Genomic DNA, 21,198 nt, shown 5'->3' on the forward strand with positions numbered 1-21,198 from the left:
AAAAAGATTTATCTATTTGAAAGACAGAATTACAGAGAGGTAGAGGCAGGGACAGAGAGATAGAGGCCTTGCACCCACTGGTTCACTCCCCAGATGTCCATAACAGCTGGAACTGCATCGATCTGAAGCCAGGAGCCAGGAGCCAGGAGCTTCTTCCAGGTCTCCCATGCAGTTGCAGGGGCCCAAGAACTTGGGCCATCTTCCACTGTTTTCCCAGGCCATAGCCAGAGAGATGAATCAGAAGTGGAGCACCAGCTGGCGCCGCAGCTCACTAGGCTAATTCTCCACCTGCAGCGCCAGTACTCTGGGTTCTAGTCCCGGTTGGTCCTCTTCCAGTCCAGCTCTCTGCTGTGGCCCCCGGGAGTGCAGTGGAGGATGGCCCAAGTGTTTGAGTCCTGCACCCACATGGGAGACCAGGAGAAGCAGCTGGCTCCTGGTTTCGGATCGGCACAGTGCGCCGGCTGTAGCGGCCATTTGGGAGTTGAAACAACAGAAGGAAAACCTTTCTCTCTGTATCTCTCTCTCACTGTCTAACTCTGCCTGTCAAAAATAGTGGAGCACCAGGACTTTGAAGCGGCGTCCATACGGGATGACAGCACTACAGGCAGCAGCTTTACCCACTATGCCACAGGGCCAGCCCCCAAAATACACTTTAAAAAAAAGATTTTTTTTATTCTTTTTTTTTAAAATTTTTTTATTTTTTTGACAGGCAGAGTGGATAGTGAGAGAGAGAGACAGAGAGAAAGGTCTTCCTTTTTGCCGTTGGTTCACCCTCCAATGGCCGCTGCAGCCAGCGCATCTCGCTGATCCGAAGCCAGGAGCCAGGTGCTTCTCCTGGTCTCCCATGTGGGTGCAGGGCCCAAGGACTTGGGCCATTCTCCACTGCCTTCCCAGGCCATAGCAGAGAGCTGTCCTGGAAGAGGGGCAACCGGGATAGAATCCGGCGCCCCAACTGGGACTAGAACCCGGTGTGCCGGCGCCGCAAGGCGGAGGATTAGCCTGTTAAGCCATGGCGCCGGCCTTTTTTTGATTCTTTATATTTGTCATAATAGTGTCTTCAAAATTTTTTTGTTGCTCATAGAAACTAATTTTAGCATATTCCTTATGAATAAATATTTGGAATCTCTCATAATTTTAACAACTTGTCTGTAGATAACTTTGATTTTTATCTTTAATCAGTAATCTACAAATGACATTTTTCTTTCTTCCCTTCCAGTGTTTAAATCCTTCAGTTTTCCTTATCCTACTACCTTGATAAATGCTATATACAGGGACCCAATGAGCATCTTGGCCTTATTCTTCATTTTTGAGACAATGTTTGGGGGCCGGCGCTGTGGCGCACTGGTTTAACGCCCTAGCCTGAAGCGCTGGCATCCCATATGGCTGCCTGTTCGAGACCTGGCTGTTCCACTTCCTGTCTAGCTCTCTGCTGTGGCCCAGGAAAGCAGTGGAGGGTGGCCCAAGTCCTTGGGCCCCTACACCCATGTGGGAGACCGGGAAAAAGCTCCTGGCTTCAGATCGGCTCAGCTCTAGCTGTTGTGGTCATCTGGGTAGTGAACCAGCAGATGGAAGAACCCACCCCCCACCCCCACCCCCGGCCTCTCCTCTTTCTGTGTAACTCTTTCAAATAAATAAATAAATCTTTTAAAAAAATCTGTTATAAAGTTTATGAAGAAACTGACAAAGGAATGAAGAAATGCAGAAGTTTTAAGTAGGAAGAGTAGAATATGTACAAAAATGTAAACAAACTCTCTCAGATATTTAAAAAACAGAAAAGGCAAACTTTAAAATAACGACTTTCTTCCCTAAGTGAACCTGCACTTTTCCCCAAGATCTCTTAAAATAACTTATGCAAAGATAGCTACCGAACATGAATTAGGGAGATAATCTCAGTACAGAGATAAATATTTACATTTTCTCAAAATGATCTAGTACAAGCCTGGTGGGCTTATCAAACTTTCTTTTAAATTAAAAATGATTTACAGATTGGGAACTCAGAATTTGGTTATACTGTTATTTCATGTTTGTATATTAAATGCATATTAAATATACAAGGGGCTTAAAAAAGTTTATGGACAAATGGGATTAAAAGATAAAGTACAATTTCTACGAAATTTCCCCCCCATAACTTTATTTATTTGAGAGTCAGAGAGCCAGAAAGAGAGAAAGAGCTCCCATCTAATGGTTAATCTCCCACATGCCCACAGTAGTCCATTGACCTAAGCCAGGAGCTAAGAATTCACACTAGGTTTCCTGTGTAAGTGGCAGGAACTCGACTGTTTGGCCATCACCGCTGCTCTGCAGGGTCCACAAAGCAGCAAGTGGGAGTCAGGAGCTGGAGCTGGGAATTGAGCCTCGGTGCTGTGATGTGGGACATAGCGTCCTAACTGGCATCATAACTGCTGGGCCAAACACTTGCCCTTCCTTGAGCTTTCTGAAGTCCCCTTGAAGAAGAAACTTGGATAGTAGGGAAGTTTGAGTTCTTTTTGAGAAAGAGGCATTGCAAGACTTCAGATAAAGAAATCTGGGGGAAGCAACTCAGTAAAGTTGAAGTTTCTCAGCTTTGGAAAAGCATCCTGGTTCCTCCTAACTGTGGTTTTCCTATGACTTCGCTATTTACTGGTCTTATTGTAATGATATGGGGCTGAACTAATATCCATTTAAAATTGTAAAAGGACGACAATTAGATGAATACAAAAATCATATGAGCCCAAAGGCACAAGAATCCAGCAATGCTTTATAAAGCAGAAAAAGTTGGTAAAATCTAGCAAGTGGTTATTTATTCCACAGATGAATCGGTAGATTAGTCCTATCACTACAAATTTTCACTAATACAGATAAATCTAGAATCAACATTACACAGTATTAGAACAATAAAGTATATGTAAGATAAATATTCTGTATCTGAAGCAGATGAATAAATTTTGAAAACAATCGAAAAATACTGACAGGGAGACAAGGAGTATTCTGGAGATAAAACGCCATGCTACTTTACTGTTCAGGTAAATAAGAACCATTCTCAGGCATATTTCAGTGTCACAGTCTGAAGATTTAGTGACAATTTATCGCTTAGTGATTAGCTTAACTTCTTAGCACAACATAGTCTAGAATCCAATCCTGTAACAAATAAAACCACTTGACATTTATTCTGCATTTTACAGCAATTTCAAATTAGTTTTCTTTCTATTAGACTAAGCTGGAGTGCATAAATCTTGACTACTTGTAGCCATCACACCACCTTGTCAGAAGATTCTAAGAAAGAAAACTCATAGAAAAACTGAACTGTGGGGCCAGCATTGTGGTATAACAGGTTAAGCCTCCACATGTGACATCAGCATCCCATATGGGTGCTGGTTTGAGTCTCAGCTGTTCTACTTCTGATCCAGCTCCCCGGTAGTGGCCTGGAAAAGCAGCAGAAGATGAACCAAATACTGGGGCCCCTGCCACCCGTGTTGGAGACTCGGATGAAGTTTCTAGCTCCTGGCTTCAGCCTGGCCCAGCCGTGGCCCAGCCCTGGCCATTGCAGCCATCTGGGGAGTGAACCAGCAGACAAAGATTTCTCTCTGTCTCTCCTCTATAACTCTGTCTTCCAAGTCAATAAATGAATGTTAAAAAACAAAACAAAACAAAACAAAACAAAACTGAGCTGAGAACTAGAATGAAACACTTCTTTCCCTTTTTTATCTTTTCACTTAAAAAATTATTTACTTGAGAGGCAGAAAAGAGATCTCCAACCTGCTGGTTTACAGTGCACAACAGCAAGAGCTGGGCCAGGCTGAGACAGGAGCTTCCTTAGGAACGCAATGTAGTTCTCACAGGTGGATGGCAGGGACCTAATTATCTGAGCCATTACCACTGCTTCCAGGATCTGCACTGGCAGGAAGCTGGAATCTGGAGCCAGTGCTGGGACTCAAACCGTAGCACTCCAAGGTAGGAATGCAGGAGCCCCAAGCAATGACTTAACCACCAGGCCAAACACTGGCCCTGAGAGAAACGTTTCTAACAGTATCATGGGACTCTTAGATCCAACTTACCTGGAACCAGACACACTCCTGTACCTTACAGGGTAATATAAGAGTCATTTCACTGCTAACTGCACCAGCCACTCAGTACTTTTTCACCTCATCCAGCTTCCCTTCAGGAAACCTGGAGTAATGAAAACAGCCTGAGATCGGTTACTACCACTCTTAGCTAGGATATATGATGCATATGAACTTCAATATGAGCACAAATTTGTGACCATTACTTAATTTTTAGGATTTTTTTGAGAGTTAAATTAGAGTTCTTTTTTCAAAGTCGGTATAGTCTGGGACCTTCAAGCCAATAAAAAGCTAACAATGTTCCTGCTTACTATCCAGGTGAGATAAAATAAGTAAAGTACTTACTACAATCCCTTTGACAATACAAGGTACTCAATTAAAGATAATTCTCTTTGCAATGAAAGTGATTAGAATTGATAATCACATGTATCTTATATCGTTATTTCTCTCATTACAGAAAAGCAACTAAAAAGCAGAGAAGAATTAACTCTAACAGCTTTTTTAACCCCCACTTTCCCAAGAATCTTGAAATGCACTGCTAGAGGGAGGGAAATAAAAGCATGTAAACAGGTAGCTGGAGACATGAGACGAGCCAGTTAATTCCTAGCATATGCTCCACGTGAAACCTCAACTTAAATGAAGACAAAAAGAGAGACAGAGAGAGAGAGACAGACAGACAATGGCAGAGACAGACACACTGAGAAAGACTTCCATCTAATGGCTTACTCGCCAAATGCTCACACCAGCCAGGGCTATGGAAGGCTGAAGCGTGAAGTCTGGAACTCCATTTGCGTCTCCCACGTGGGTGGGAGGGACCCACAGCACTTGCTGTCTCTCAAGGTGCACATCAGTAGAAAGCTAGAATCAAAGGCAGAGCTGGGACTCAAACCCAGGCACTCTGATATGTGATGCATGCGTGCCAAGCAGTGATTTAAAGGCTATTCCACACATCTACCCTAAACGTAGGGATTTCAAGTCCACCAAGAGGGAAGGTGATCCCAACATAAAGAAACACTGGCAAAACCATTCAACAGAACACAACAAAATCACAATGCTGGACTCACAGTATTTGGAACATATGGCAAGCCATAAAATTTCTCTTGTGCTTCCTTGAGAATGTCTGTGGTTGATTTCCTCAGGGGATGCTTCCCATGGTAGATTTGATCCAGCATGGCATAAAAGACCTAGACAGATGAAAACATCAATTTAGTGTTGGTTGTTCATACTCATATCTCACACATGACTGACTAAAGAAGTGATGAGCATACCAGAATAATAAACCAAAGTTGGAAACATTCACAAACAGAACCCTATATGGTTTAAGATGTATTTTGTGCATTTAAAACCATGTTAAAATATTAAAGGGAACGCACTCAATGTTTTCATGATTAAAGATATTAAAGAATTTTGAGAAGTAGGTGTTTCACACAGCAGTTAAAATGCCACTGGGGATGCCTGTATACTACATTAGAGTGCCTGGGTTCCACTCTCAGTGCTGCTTTGGTTCCAGTTTCCAGTTAATGCGCACCTTGGGAGGCAACAAGCAATGCCTCAAGTACTTGGGTCCCTGCCACTCATGTGGGAGACATGGATTGACTTCCAGGCTCCTGGTTTTCGCCTAACCAGCACTGGTTGTGAAGGGTACTTGGGGAGTGAACCAGCGGATGGACAATGGGTCCACCCCCCTCTCTCTAAGTTATTTCAAATAAAATGAAAATAAACTTTAAAAACTTTTAAAAAGACTCTTGACCCTTAGCCAAGATGTATAATTTATATATAATGTACCAAATTAAATGTGTGACCACAAATCCAAATTTAGCTAATGTAGCTAGAAATACGAAAAATAAGAGTCATAATTTGTGACTCTGTTCTACCCCCTAACCTAATAAATTCTGTTTGGTTTCTTCCTGAAATCCTGATTTATTTTAAATAAGAGAAGCAAAGTGGTCAGAACTATGGAGATGAAAAGACATGAAATAGGTAGGGTGAAGGTAGAGAAACGAATAGCAATCTGTGACAAGGCCAGATGTGACAAAGAATTCTGCACAGTTGTTGGAGGGCTCAGAGCGAGGGCCACGATGCCCCACGCCTGGTGTCAGAAGAACAAAGGAACAGCTGCTGGACGGGGCTGCTCCAGCTCAGCTAAGTGACCAGGACAGAAGATCGGCCCCCTCGGAACAGAGGATACAGGCCAGTGAAACGTAAGAGGAGAATAAAGCAGTAAAGACAATTTGAACCTGAAATCTGCAGTTGACAAAGTATCAAAAACTAAATTCTGCACAGAAGATCGAAGGTAAAGTGCTTTTCCACTGCAACACTGGACTTGAATATTAATACTGTTTGGAGTTTACCTGATGCAAGAAAGGAGAAAATGTTTTACATTAAAGGAAAAATTCTGACATGCAATTGTACTTCTGATACATATCTTTCTACTCAGAAATGGAATCTGTGGAGAATGTGCAGCTGTTGACTTGAAAGAAGCGAGGATTAGTCTGGATAAAAGAAAAAATTTAAATGACCTCTAGCTTCTGGCTTCATCTAGATATAGAATTATGGCTCTAAATTATAAAGTGAAGTTTAAACCTTCCCTAGAAAAATACAGACATTTCCTAAATATAAACATTGCTTTCCTCTAAGTAGTTATCTAAACATGCAGGTAAATACAGCTCTTCTAGTTCTATAGTCTATAATAAGTAACAATGCCGATCAGAGAAGCCAGAATTACTCATCCAGGTCGTGGCTATGTTCTAACAGAGTAAACTATTAAGAACTAAAACTTGTAAATTCTAACCTGAGCTGAAGGGTGCTTTTTTTCTCCCTCTATTGATAAACAAACCAGAATTCTAGAGTTTCAGTTCTTCATTTATGTCTTTTTCACAACATATAAACATGGAATTACAATTTTTGAATTATAAAAGAGAGCAAAGTAAATTAAATGTGCATTTTTTTCATGCTTATTTGCTGATACACCAAATAGTTCTAAAGCCATGAGCCTACTTGCTCATGCAGGAAGCAATGCATTACTGGGACTAAGAATCTTGCAACCACAGAAAAATAAGTACCATATTTTCAAAACAATGCATAATTTTTTTAAAACTCCCAGTTTTTATTTTTTAAGGGAGGTATATTTTAATAGTCTCAAAAATTTTACATACTTATTTATTGTATTTGAAAGCCAAAGAGACAGAGACAGAGATCTCCCATCCAGTATTTCACTTCCCAAATAATTCCAACAGCTGGGGCTAGGTCAGGTGGAGGACAAAAGCTTGGAACTCTATCAGGATCTTGAGCCATCACCTGCTGCCTCCCAGGTACACATTAGCAGGAAGCTGGAACTGGGAGTGGAGCAGGAACTCAAACCCAGGAACTCTGATTTGAAAAGAAGGCATCTCAAATGGTATCTTAACTGTTATGCCAAATGCTCACTCCTAAAAATCCCAATTTTAAAAACACTGCTTATACTCCCTTCGGAAATGGAAACAGTTCACTTCCTTTTCATCCTCGTATGCTGCCACTGTACAAAAACTAACTTGAAAGCTGGGCACAGAGTCACTGGGCAGAAATTTCTTTGTCACTTTCTGAAGGTTATTATTCTTGGATGGTGGGAAGAAGGAAAGCTTGGTCTTCTATTTCACTGGAACAACTGTTCAGAAAGATAGCCACATACAGGCTTTTACAAGGTAGGCCTTCTACTGTAGATATTGGCAAATCACATGGATTTTATCAAGTAATTTTACATTTTACAAATAATTCTGAAAGCCCCTTTTAATTACATTGATATGCATAGACACTGAATAATGTAAATCAAATGTAAAGTCAGGGTTCTGTCTATATAATGCACTTTTTTCTCTAAAATATATCTCTTAAGGTACAAGAAAAGGCTCATGCATTACTTTGTAGGGACAGAATTACACAGAATAAAAAGCAATTAAATATCAGCTACACACTTATTAAACAAGTAACTGAATTGTTACAAAGTGAATATTGGCCAAGATGAAAGTTAAGAGTCTAGGTTATTTTTACATAACTCCAAACATCTGATGAAGAATAAGAATTCTATAAACAACCTCAGTAATCACAAATAGCTAAGCATCTGTGATCATTCAGACCAGAAATCCAGATGGTTCACAGCATTTATCTAGTCTTCATCTGGAAATCTAGAAAATTGAGGGGGCTGGCACTGTGGCACAGTGGGTTAATGCCCTGGCCTGGGGTGCCGGCATCCTATTTGGGCACCGGTTCTAGTCCCGGCTGCTCCTCTTCCAATCCAGCTTTCTGCTATGGCCTGGGAAAGCAGTAGAGGATGGCCCAAGTCATTGGGCCGCTGCACCCACGTGGGAGACCCAGAAGAGGCTCCTGGCTCCTGGCTTCAGATGGGCGCAGCTCAGGCCGTTGTGGCCATCTGGGGAGTGAACCAGCATATGGAAGACCTGTCTCTCTGTCTCTATCTCTCTCTGTAACTCCATCTTTCAAATAAATAAATAAAATAAATCTTAAAAAAAAAAGCTAGAAAATTGGTTTTGAATAAAATCTAAAGCTAATGGTAATATGGTGATTAGTCTAAACTTCACATCTAAAACCACAAATCTACCAAAAAGATACAAAATGTGTAAGAACACCTATAATTGGGTTTGAGCCTTAACTTGGCAGCTGAAATGTGTGAAGCAGAAGTTATATAATCTTTCTAGGCTTTGATTTCCCTTGACTTAAAATGGGAAATAACCTTATTTTAACATCAACTTCATAAGGACAGTGTGAGGGCTGAATGAGTCAATTTTGGCCAAGTTCTTTGAACTCAGATGAAAGATGTTTTAGAAGCATAATTATAATAATAAATGTGAAGCCTTGGCAAGAACTTAAAGTGATGTATTTATCTGGGATAATGCCTCTAGAGAAAGGTACATACGCACCTGGAGTTGCATATCAGCAGCAGCACAAACCTTTTTGGACTCACAGAGACGAGACACCATATTTTTTGGCAGTGGCTTGACAAAACAAAAGAACATATATGTGAATAAACTGCTCAGTATGAGTCAGGACATTTAAAAATAATATCAACACCAAGTGAAAAAATGAGTAACAGAATTTATAGCTTTAAGGTAACTTTTAAGTATTTTAGTTGACAAGAATGGAGACATTCCATTAAATTTTAAAAAGCAGTAACTGTCAAATAAAGTTTGTACATCAAAAACCAGGATTACAGGGAACTAAAATACTGGCACCAATCTTTAAAAATCTATTTCATACATGAAAGAGAATATTTTTGCTGTTCCTTTGTTACCAATGAGTGCTTGTTCAAGTGTTCTCTCCATGTTCAAGTGCATATGATAACTGACACTAGGACTGAAAGATTAAAACGTCAAAAAATAAACTGTAATTCATGGTGCCAGCCAGCATTAAAGCTGACAAACAAACATGATAATGAATCCGACCTGAAAGAATCACACAGCATGACTGCTCAACAGAACGTCCCTTTTTGACTGAACGCTTTCTCTGTGAGACTAATTAGGCCTAATCCTGTAACATACAGATCCTCTTAGAAATAATCTAATAATATAGCTGAAGATGCAATTTTCTCAGTCTTGCTCTACTTTAAAATAACTAATACTGATGTATAGGGAAGAAAGCTACAACTGTATTTATAATCTAAATTAAACTAACGGCTCCTCTAAAGAGAAACACACTATAGGAGTACAAGAGGTCAACAGCAGGTGACCCGAGTGTGGCTGCAGAGACCCCTGACTTCAATGAGAACGTGGGCTGTCTGCTGGCCGGGCACAAGGCCACTGCTTAAACACAGGAACCTCAGAAAGTTGGTGGAAAAATGGAATCAAAATATAAATTTACTTTGGTGTTAAAAAAAAAATCCATGCAGTTTTTCTGGTAATATGTTATTTTCCATAACCATTTGGAAGTCCCCTCGTTTATAGCCCTAGAACAGGATCCGGCAGACAGCAGCCTCCATAAAGACCTGCTGAAGGGAGGGATGAACCCAAGCACCACTGTGTGAGCAAAAGGCTTCTAAGGAGAAACACTGCAGTAGGACGCGGTGAGGGCTCAGGCAACAAACCTTCCACCCTTTCTCTTCTCGTCCCATGACTCTAACAAGAGCCAACCAGGCAGGAACAGATTTTAGAGCGAAGACACAGGTGGAAGCAAGTTCTAGAGTGTCAATTCTGGGGCTTTCTCACCCCAGGGTCACCCATCTCGTAGGTATGGAGGAAACATTTCCTCCAACAGTATTTTTAAATTCAAGATTCAGTTAGTTCCTGTCTGCCAGCAGCCCGTTCAGCCGTCTAAATGCTGCTTACATGCACAGGCTGTGCAGCACTTCGGGGATGGTCCCTGCTTCACAAAGTTTTAAGTTTACTTTCACAAAATATGTGCGTGGGAAAGGACCACGTTTTCTCATTTCGTAAACCTGGGGATGCCTGTGAGAGAGTCCTGTCCACAGCCGGGGACACAAATGGCAAGCCAGGACAGGCAGTGGGCCCACAGGACTGCCCAGGAGGCCCTCTCTGAGTAAGCAGCAATTTCAGAGTTCCTAAAGGCAGAGAGTGCTCAGCAGGACGGCATGCAGGGCCCAGGGACACCTGTGACCTTGAGATGCTCAGCTGATGACATGATTTAGAAATAGGATTTGCGGGCCGGCGCCGCGGCTCACTAGGCTAATCCTCCGCCTTACGGCACGGGCACACCGGGTTCTAGTCCCTGTCGGGGCGCCAGATCCTGCCCTGGTTGCCCCTCTTCCAGGCCAGCTCTCTGCTGTGGCCAGGGAGTGCAGTGGAGGATGGCCCAAGTCCTTGGGCCCTGCACCCCATGGGAGACCAGGAGAAGCACCTGGCTCCTGCCATCAGATCAGCGTGGTGCGCCGGCCACAGCGCACCAGCCACGGCAGCCATTGGAGGGTGAACCAACAGCAAAGGAAGACCTTTCTCTCTGTCTCTCTCTCTCACTGTCCACTCTGCCTGTCAAAAATAAAAATTAAAAAATAAAAAAAAAGAAATAGGATTTGCAAAAGGCATAGGCGTTCCACAGACCAGATAGGGAGGGGTGGGAGGACCCCAGAGCATTCCCAGCAGCGGTTCTGGGACACGCATGGGGCAGCAGAGCACAAGGGTGTTGCGATAGCTGGAGGAGCCTACCAGACCAACCTGTGGCATCTAGCTCTGTGGGAAGCCATGGGCAAGTCTTAAGTAAGGAAGTCACAGGGTCAGCTCTGAGTTCTACTAGGATCCCTCTGGCTTCAGGGCAGGTATTGGACAGGAGGAAGGCAGGAGTTGGGAGGCCCACCCTTAGCGTTTTCCACAGGCATCTGGAGAGGAGTGGGAGAGGGGACAGATGGGAGTCCAGCGCCCCCAGAGCTGTTTGAAGTATGGCTGAGGAGCCTGGGTAGGAGGAGATGAGAGCAGGGGTGGGGGGCTTTTGCATGTTTAAGGTTAGGAAATGCTTAAGCAAGATTACATTGCAGATACTGTTGTGAGGATGCAGCAAAGACACAAGGAGGACCTGCGGTGGGCCCTGCGAAGGCGGGGAAGAGAAGGCCCTCGGATGCAGACAGCAGGCAGAGGAGAGGCCAGAGGGCAGGCTGGGGGAGGGAGGTGGTGTCAGGAGCTGAGCACACTGGCCCACACCCTGCAGAGCAAGGGATGGAGGGGCTCCGGGTGGATGAACAAAGGCCAAAGCGATGGTGCCCTGCCAAGGCAGAGGAAGGGCCAGACCACCCAGCAGGCCACAGCTGGGGTGAGGCAGCTGCTGAAGGTTCCACCCTCTGTTCCGTCTACAATGACCGGAAATGCCAAGTGTTAGCTCTGAGAGCCAAACCCAACATACCTTCCCGTTTTTGAAGTAGCTCATTTATTTAGAAGCCAGTATCTCAAAGGCTCAAGCCTTTGGAGGAATGGTAAACATCATAGGACAAACTCAGTGCGGCTTAAGGCTTTCCTTTTCAGGTTTGCCATGGGAAGAACACAATATGTAAAGAAAATGAGTATGAAGGCCAAGGACAAATGAACATACTTTAGCAAAAATTATGTATTGAAAAAGCCACCTGCTACTATAAGTACAGAAAATGCTACCACTGCAGGAAACTGAGTGCAGGGATCTTAGGATCTCTCTGTAGCATTTTCTGCAACTTCCTATGGACCTATAATTATTTCAAAATAAAAGAATACATACAAGAGTATGTAAATGAAAATACATTTAAAACACCTGAACTTTGAATAGTATTATAATTCATTTCATTGCACTGAAATGAAATTTACCAGTGTTTACAGCATTGGAAATAATACTTTCACCACACAATCGGCTGTATGTTTTACCAGACTCTACTACTTTTTCCCCTACCAAAGAAACCTTTTATTTAAGGAATACATATTTTATGCATTTCTTTTATTATTTTTATTTTTTTTGACAGGCAGAGTGGATAGTGAGAGAGAGAGAGACAGAGAGAAAGGTCTACCTTTTACTTCATGCATTTCATAAGTACAACTTGGGGTCGGCACTGTGGTGTAGCAGGTAAAGCTGCTGCCTACAGTGCCGGCAACCCATATGGGCACCGGTTCTAGCCCCAGCTGCTCCACTTCCAATCCAGCTCTCTGCTATGGCCTGGAAAAGCAGTTGAAGATAGCCCAATTCCTTGGGCCCCTGCACCCATGTGGGGGACCAGGAAGAAGCTTCTGGCTCTTGGCTTCAGGTGAGCCTGGCTCCAACCATTGCAGCCAATGGGGAGTGAACCAGCAGATGGCAGACCTCTCTCTCTCTGCCTCTCCTTCTCTGTGTAACTCTTTCAAATAAATAAACAAATCTTAAAAAAAAAAAAAATAAGTACAACTTTAGGAATATAGTGATCTTTCCTAACATACCTGCCCTCCCACCCACTTTCCCACCCCTCCTCCTACTCCCTCTCCCATTTCCAGTTCTATTCTCTACTAAGATCCATTTTCGATTAACTTTATATACAGAGAATCAACTCTAAACTAAGAGTTCAATAATTTGCATGGGAAAAAAAAAAAAAACTGTTCCTCAGCAGTCAAGACAAGGGCTGTTCAAAGTCATTGCATCTTGAAGTTAATTTTACTTTTTTTTTTGAAACTTAATTAACTTTAAAAAAAGTACCCAAGAATGATATATCTTTGTGAGCACTTAGACATAATTATAATCCAACTCTTTGAGGACAGAGGTTCTGCATGGGAAGTTAGTACACAGTGACTTTTGTTAATTTAACAATTAACACTTTTACGAATGATGTCACTGATCACCCAAGGCTCTTGACATGAGCTGCCTAGGCTATGGAAGCTTTTTGAATCCATAAACTCCATCAGTATTTAGACAAGGCCATAAGAAAGTAGAAGTTCTCTCCTCCCTTCAGAGAAATGTATTCCTTCTTTCTTTCTTTCTTTTCTTTTTTTTTTTTTTTTTTTTTTTTGACAGGCAAAGTTAGACAGTGAGTGAGAGAGACAGAGAGAAAGGTCTTTCTTTCGTTGGTTCACCCCCCAAATGGCCGCTACGGCCAGTGCGCTGCGCCGATCCGAAGCCAGGAGCCAGGTGCTTCCTCCCAGTCTCCCATGCAGGTGCAGGGCCCAAGGGCTTGGGCCATCCTCCACTGCCTTCCCGGGCCACAGCAAAGAGCTGGACTAGAAGAAGAGCAACCGGGACAGAACCAGCACCCCAACTGGGACTAGAACCTGGGATGCCGGTGCCGCAGGCGGAGGATTAGCCTAGTGAGCTGCAGTGCCGGCCAGTATGTCCTTCTTTGATGACCACTTCTACCCACTGTGGTCTCACCCACAGAGGTCCTTCATGTAGGACATTTTTTGCCACAGTATCTTGGCTTTCCACTCCTGAAATGCTCTCGTGGGCTTTTCACACAGACCAGAATGCCTTAAGGTCTGATTCTGAGGTCAGAGTGCTAATTAAAGCAACTGTCAATCTATGAGACTCTACTACTTTGAAATCCATAATTTCCAAGGTAGGAAATGCTCCCTTTCACTCATTTCTGAATTTCCTATCCCAATAGAAACACGTAATTTCTCAGTTCTTTTTAGGATCTGGACACTGCCATACTTAGCAAAGACCATAAAGGAGCCTAATAGCATATTAAGAATGCTCTAAGTCATGAATAAAGCTTGTATTAATTATAGTAAGGAATGGTTGTGCAAGAAATTCAGGACTAGGGAGCTCTTGGGGCTGTTTCCAGAATCTTTAACTCCTGACCATGGGAATGGCTGATTCACATCATCCTGAGAATCCAGAAACATCAAGCATTTAATGCACTTCTTCTTCTACCCATGAGAGAAGACAGAGCCTGTCTCAGCACCGCATGTCCGAATCCAAAACTCCCATCACTGTGCTAGACTATTACCATAAAGGAAACAGCTTAGGTTTGGGGGCAGACAAAGCTAAGTTTGCATCCTTTCATGCCACTTTCCAGTTTAGTGGTACGATACTGGGCAATTTATTAAGCTCTAAGTCACATTTTCCTCACATGAAAAATGTTGATTCTTCTCAAACAACATACTGTATTTTAAAAGCAATGTCAAGTTCAAACAGAATGAATGCTGAATTAATCATAGCTAGAAATACTTACTATACTACTGTCCTATATAATACCATAATCATCGACTTCTACAAACTTTATATTTCACTGCTTTATCTACACATTGTGTAGATGTAGTTTTGGGATTAGAATTTCTTAGGACAGAGAAATTATAGCTAAACAGTTCAAATAATTCTCTCTCTGTACCACTGAACAAGTTCCAAATAAGCAACCTATTTTCAGGGTTTCTGGTTTATGTTTCTTTTTATTTATAAAATAGTCAAATACCTTTAACCAAACACATGTGTGTATTCAAATTACTCAGCTTTTAAAAGACGACACTTTTTCCAACCTTAATTTAAGGCTTTTAGAAAACATGAAGTCGGCCGGTGCCGCGGCTCACTAGGCTAATCCTCCGCCTTGCGGCACCGGCACACCGGGTTCTAGTCCCGGTCGGGGCACCGATCCTGTCCCGGTTGCCTCCTTCCAGGCCAGCTCTCTGCTGTGGCCAGGGAGGGCAGTGGAGGATGGCCCAAGTCCTTGGGCCCTGCACCCCATGGGAGACCAGGAGAAGCACCTGGCTCCTGCCATCGGATCGGCGCGGTGCGCCGGCCGCAGCGCGCCTACCACGGTGGCCATTGGAGGGTGAACCAACGGTAAAAGGAAGAGCTTTCTCTCTGTCTCTCTCTCACTGTCCACTGTGCCTGTCAAAAAAAAGAAAGAAAGAAAGAAAAGAAAAGAAAACATGAAGTCAACCAATGTGATATCAGAATATTTTCAATATCAAAGTATCTTCCACAAAAGTTGCTCATTAACTTACTTTTGGAAAATATTTTTTCTCAACCTTAATCAGTTACCAAACAAAGAATTGGTTCTTCATCTGCAAGTTCTAGTTCATGTTGAGAAAGGACTGGTACAAAATGTTCCCCTTTTGATGCTATTATCAAATATAGCTCATGCTATGGGCCCGGCTAGTTTCATTAGTTCAGATATGGACTCTTTAGAGTAAGAAGGCCACTGTAATTCTTACCTCTCTAAGTAATGTGCCTTTTTTCCTCTGGCTGCCTTCAAGGTCCTCTCTTAATCTTTGTTTCCAGCAGTGTGACTATAATGCATATCTAGGAATAGTCTCTTTATTATTTTTCCTGCTTGAGACTGATTAAGCTGCTTGAATGTCTGGTTTGATTTCCATTATTTTTGGCAGATTATCACCTATGATCCTTTCACATGCTTCTTCTGCCCTGTTTTCTCTCTCCTCCTTTCTGGTGCTCGACTGCACATATGCTACACTGTTTGACACTGTCCCAGCGTTCTTAGAGGCTCTGTCTTGCATTTTGTATTTCAGCTTGGATAATTTCTATTGACCTAAGTTTAAGTTAACTGATTTCTTCCTCAGCTGTGTCAAGCATCCTGATGAGCTACTTGAAGGAATTCTTCATATTTGATGTTGTGGCTTTACTTCTTGTATTTCTTCTTGACTGTTTCTCATAGTTTTCATCTCTCCTTCCTACCTGTTCATATACACTATGCATATTTTCCATGATCCTTATCAGTTAATTAAGTCTCTGAGAGTTAAAAGTTATTTTAGTTGTTAGTTCTTTTAAAGTCCCTGAGTGTGGTTATCCTGACTGCTGTGTCTGTGAGTAGGGGGTCAGGTTTCTGTGGGTTCGTGTGTAACAGTCAATCACTCCCACAGGCCTGCAACACTGAGGATGGCTTTATCTGGGCTTCCATTAATTTCTTGAGTACCTGTGGAGGATGGGAGGAAACAGCCCACAAATGAAGACAAACTCCCTCTGGGTCAGAATCCTGGGGTATTACAGATTGATAGGCCAGTCCACACTGGGTTTTCAACAATTTAGAAAAAGATTATATGACTTCTTATCTGCCTTGTAGAGCGGTCAGCTCTTCCCCGAGCTGTGCCACAGGTGAGCCAATCTGTGTCTCCTTGAAGTCAAACACCTAGATGACCCTGTGACCTCAGCTCCCTTGTGAGCCCAATAAAAACGAGGCTTGTATTTGCCTTTTCTGTATCAGGTCGGCAGAAGCACTCTTCTGAGCGTTCCACATCCTGGGTGAATGGGAAAAGACTCAACAGTTCATACTTTCCTAAGTACTAACATCTGGGGACGAGGAAGAAGAGGGAGAGGGGAAGGGGGAGAAAGAAAATAAAATGAGGCCAGAATTGAAGTTAGGCAATTAAAAATATGTCTGTTGTAATTCCACACAATTCTCACTGTTGGGCCATACATTCAGAACTGAGGTGAGCAGAGCGCAGACCGAAACAACGGGATGATTGCTTTGAGAACAGGTCTGGATCCCTTATCTCAAATTCCAAAATCCAGAAAGCTCTGGAGACTGTAAGAAAATGGTGATCATTTTCAACACAGAATGGAAAATTACCCTTAGCTGCCTTGCAGATGTAGCAAAACTCCTGAGGCAAACAGGATGTCATGGAGCAGCCAACCGACAAGAGGAAATTAAAGTCCACAGAAGGGAGGAGGAAGGTAACTCTGTAACTTAGGCAATCTCCAGGAGGATCGTACAACCCATAATACTAAGCCAATGAGGAACCATGGGAGGGACCTGCCCGCTAAGGTATGAATTGCTTGCTCTGCTCAGGGTGTACCTGCTCATCAGACACTGGATCTTGCAAGATCCTGGATTAATTCTGGCTTTCTCTGCTCTTCCTGAGCCTGGGTGCATCTCTTGAGTGCACAGGTAAGGATATTTCCCACAGGACTGAAAAGTTTTTTATAACTTTGACATATTTGATGGCAAAACCTGGCTTGGACAAACAGGAGGTTTGTAAAGTATGTGTCTTTTTAAAACATTTATTTCGTGCCAGCGCTGTGGTGCAGTGGGTTAAGCCTCCACCTGTGACAACAACATCCCATATGGGCACCAGTTCATGTCCTGGCTGCTCTGCTTCCAATCCAGATCCCTGCTAATGTGCCTGGGAAAGCAGCAGAATATGACTCAAGTGGTTGGGCCCTTGCCACTCACATGGGAGACCAGATGAAGCTCTTGGCTCCTGGCTTCAGCCTGGCCCAGTCCTGGATGTTGCAGCCACATGGGGATTGAACCAGCAGATGGAAGGTCTCTGTCTCTCCTCTCTCTTTCAAATAAATAAGTATTTAAAAAAAAATCTAATTGGGGCCAGTGCTGTGGCACGGCGGGTTAACACCCTGGCCTGAGGCGCCGGAATCCCATGTGGGCGCCAGTTCTAGTCCCAGTTCTAGTCCCAGCTGCTCCACTTCCTATCCAGCTCTCTGCTATGGCCTGGGATAGCAGTAGAGGATGGAAGTCCTTGGGCCCCCGCACCCATGCAGGAGAACCAGAGGAGGCTCCTGGCTTCGGATTGGCACAGCTCTGGCCATTGTGGCCAACTGGGAAGTGAACCATCAGATAGAAGACCTCTCTCCCTCTCTCTCTCTGCCTTTCCTCTCTTTGTGTAACTCTTTCAAATAAATAAAAATAAATCCTTAAACTATAAATCTCTACATGGCAAATATTTTGACTGATACAGAGTTAACTTCATACTTCTTACTTAAATAAGCCAAAAACTTTCCAACGTGTTCCACAAACATCTCTTCCTGAAGAGGTCTACTGGGGTGTCATTTAGAACATGAGGCTAAGTGGTGAAATGAAACACAAGAAACTCTAAATACACTTTCTCATCCTGCATCTATTGAGCCCAGTTGCATGAAGCTGCTTGGAACTGGTGGACTTTGGGCCTGAACTCACTGAGAACAGAGGTATTGCCCAGTGGTGGAAGATACATCAACAAAGCAAGTAGGGTGTGCGCAGGAGTCAACCAAGTCAGTTCCTGGTGTGGGGGAGATTCCCAGTGCAAACCAGTGTATTAAAAATTATGCCCAGCCCTAGTTTCTAGAATATAGAGACCATACTTAATTACTATATCCACTGCACCCCCATATATCTTTACAATCAGGTGATAATTTGTTGAGAAATAATTAAAGAAATCAAATGTGAACTCTAGGAAAAAATTCTTATAAAGTCTCCCAGAGAAATAAAGGCTGGGGGCCAGCACTATGGCCAGCATTCCATATAGGCACTGGTCCAAGTCCAGGCTGCTCTACTTCTGATCCAGCTCCCTATTAATGCACCTAGGAAAGCACTGAAGGATGGTCCAAATCCTTGGGCCCCTGCACCTGCATGGGAGACCCAGAAGAAGCTCTTGGCTCTGGTATTCAGCCTGGCCTGTCCTAGGTCATTGTGGCCATCTGGGAAGTGAACAAGCAAATAGAACATCTCCTTCTCTCTCTCTCTGTCTCTCCCTCTCTCTTTGTAGCTCTTTCAAATAAATAAACGAATCTTTAAAAAAAAATAAAATAAAGGCTTGAGTACAGTTATATCATTTTCATTAACCTGTAAGCTTCTTTCCAATCCTACATTATACTCATTTTCTGTTTCAGCTCCTCTGAGCACTGGCCTTTCCAGGGCCAGCACAGATTCCAAGCTTTCTGTAACTCCCTGCAGAGACTCCAGGTTCCCAGTGCCTGCCATCAGTTTCCACTGTTTTGGTCAGAGCCCAAGCAGCCCAAGTAATGCAAGCTGATGGAACCCACCATGGAAGAAAGGGCAGGGCACTGGGCACGCTGCATTTTGGGGCTGCTCCCTGCATCAGTGGATCCACAAGCTCCTTCTCATTACTCTGCTCTACAACACATGCTCCTTCTCAGAACAGCCAGCCTTCCTCCATGCTGAAAAGCACCAGATAAACCAACCACAAGCCTCCACCAAACTTCCGGGCGGCATTGTGGAATAGTAGGCTAAGTCTCCACCTGTGCTGGCGTCCTATATGGGTGCCACTTCAAGTCCCAGCTGCTCCTCTTCCAGTCCAGATCTCTGCTATGGCCTTGGAAAGCACTGAAGGACAGCCCAAGTGCTTGGGCCCCTTGCACCCACTTGGGGAAGCTCATGGCTCCTGGCTTCAGACCAGCCCTCCTTGAGCTGTTGGTGGCCATTTGGGGAGTGAACCAGTATATGGAAGACCTTTGTCTCTGTCTCCCTCTCACTGTCTGTAACTTTGCCTCTGAAATAAATAAATAAAATCTTAAAAAAAAAAAAAAAACCAACACACACACACAACTTTTTCCTGCAGTATAAACAGGTAGATTGTGATTTTCCTTTTTTTCAGGTAACTGTTAGTATCAGCTATTCTTCAGACAAAGACAATTCTTTTTAATACAATAGTAAATCTGGTTACAACCTCAACAAAGCTTAGCCGACTGCAACCTTTACCAACTAGTTTACTATACAGTTGTTCAGAAGCAGTTTTCTGAAATAACCTGTATCCCTTACTTAATAAGGGCAGTCTATTTTGAAAAGAATTTGAATCTATGAATGCAAATTTATTTCAAGATAATATCTATTGAGTGAACTTCGTATTTCAGATAACTGATGCCCTTCGTTGAGTTTCTTTTGCAAAAATGCCTGCAGTTTTTGCCTCTGTAGGACCCCACTGCATCTGAAGAAGAGGCTGCTGTGTCCTGTGTTTACTGACTGGAGGCCCTGCCCTGGGAGAAGTCAGCAAGAGAAGCAGGTGGGCTCTGCCAGGCTGACTCACTAGACGCATCTTCACCCAGCATCCCCGCTTGTGCCGGACATCCTACTAAGCTAGCAATGAACCCCACCTGATCCTGAGACTGGCACTGGCAAAGGAGGAAGGCAATGAAGGAATTTAGGAGATGGTGGTGATTGACAGCCTCTCAGAGGCAATTACCCTAAAAAAAAATGATGTTGCTTGTGTTACTGCATTGGTGCTATTTCAGATTCAAAGATCCAGATCCACCCTCATGAAAAAACACAGAAAAACACTTGGTTAAATAGGAAAATGGTGGCAATGTTATTTCTACAATTGGAACATGATGTGTTAATAACTAACTACCATGACTTGACTTGCTAACTTTAGTAAGTCTACCTGAATTTTCCCACAATGACCACATATCTTTATTTAACAACAAAAATTGTTGTGTTTATGTCTGGAAACACAAGGTTAGGCTTTACATGACTACAACAAGGAAAATGCTCCTTATCTAACAATAAATGCCAAAGCTGCCTACAAGTTAGAAAGAGCTGACTTAAGCCTTGGAGCAGTGGCTACACATTCACTTTGCAAGGCTCTGCTACATGTTGAGTAGCAGTTCCTACTTCTAGGGTTGACTTAACATAGTCATTCTATATCCATCAATGCATCTGATGGTGTGAATTCAAATCAGACTCTGTGAGGTACAACCAGCCATGATGGTGTCAAAGGTCTCCTGACAACACCCCAGGGAGTGAAAGCCCCACCCTCCTTGTGTATCCAAAGCACATGGTATGCTGGAGCTAACTCCCAGCACCCATGCTTTTTTTTTTTTCCTTATACCAGAAACACAATTACAGCCAAAAAGGGAAAAATTAGAGGCTGTAAAATCAACTCCCTTCCCAGGTCAAGAAGGTAAAGTGTGGTTTCTTGCTCAGAATCACAATTCTTCATGCTTAGATATGAATTATAAGATAAATAATAGTTCAACTATAGGAAGCCCAGAGTGAGCAAACTAGCAGCATCAGCAGCAACTGGGAGCTTCTTGCAATTACAAAACTTTGGCCCCG

The 21,198-nt window shown here is 43.1% G+C and overlaps 1 protein-coding gene across 2 annotated transcripts in view; it reads right to left on the reverse strand.

Moving 5' to 3' along the window:
* The window catches only part of MIPEP (mitochondrial intermediate peptidase), a 176,960-nt gene that overhangs the window by 74,297 nt on the left and 81,465 nt on the right, over positions 1-21,198 (reverse strand). For both annotated transcript variants that reach the window (XM_062194561.1, XM_062194560.1), the window contains exons 15-16: positions 8,951-9,025; positions 5,105-5,224 (exon numbers count right to left, since the gene is read on the reverse strand). In XM_062194561.1, the coding sequence (XP_062050545.1) occupies positions 5,105-5,224; positions 8,951-9,025 (195 nt within the window). The remainder of the gene's footprint in view (positions 1-5,104; positions 5,225-8,950; positions 9,026-21,198) is intronic.

The sequence above is a fragment of the Lepus europaeus genome, chromosome 6, assembly GCF_033115175.1.
Source record: "Lepus europaeus isolate LE1 chromosome 6, mLepTim1.pri, whole genome shotgun sequence".
Taxonomy (NCBI): Eukaryota; Metazoa; Chordata; class Mammalia; order Lagomorpha; family Leporidae; genus Lepus; species Lepus europaeus.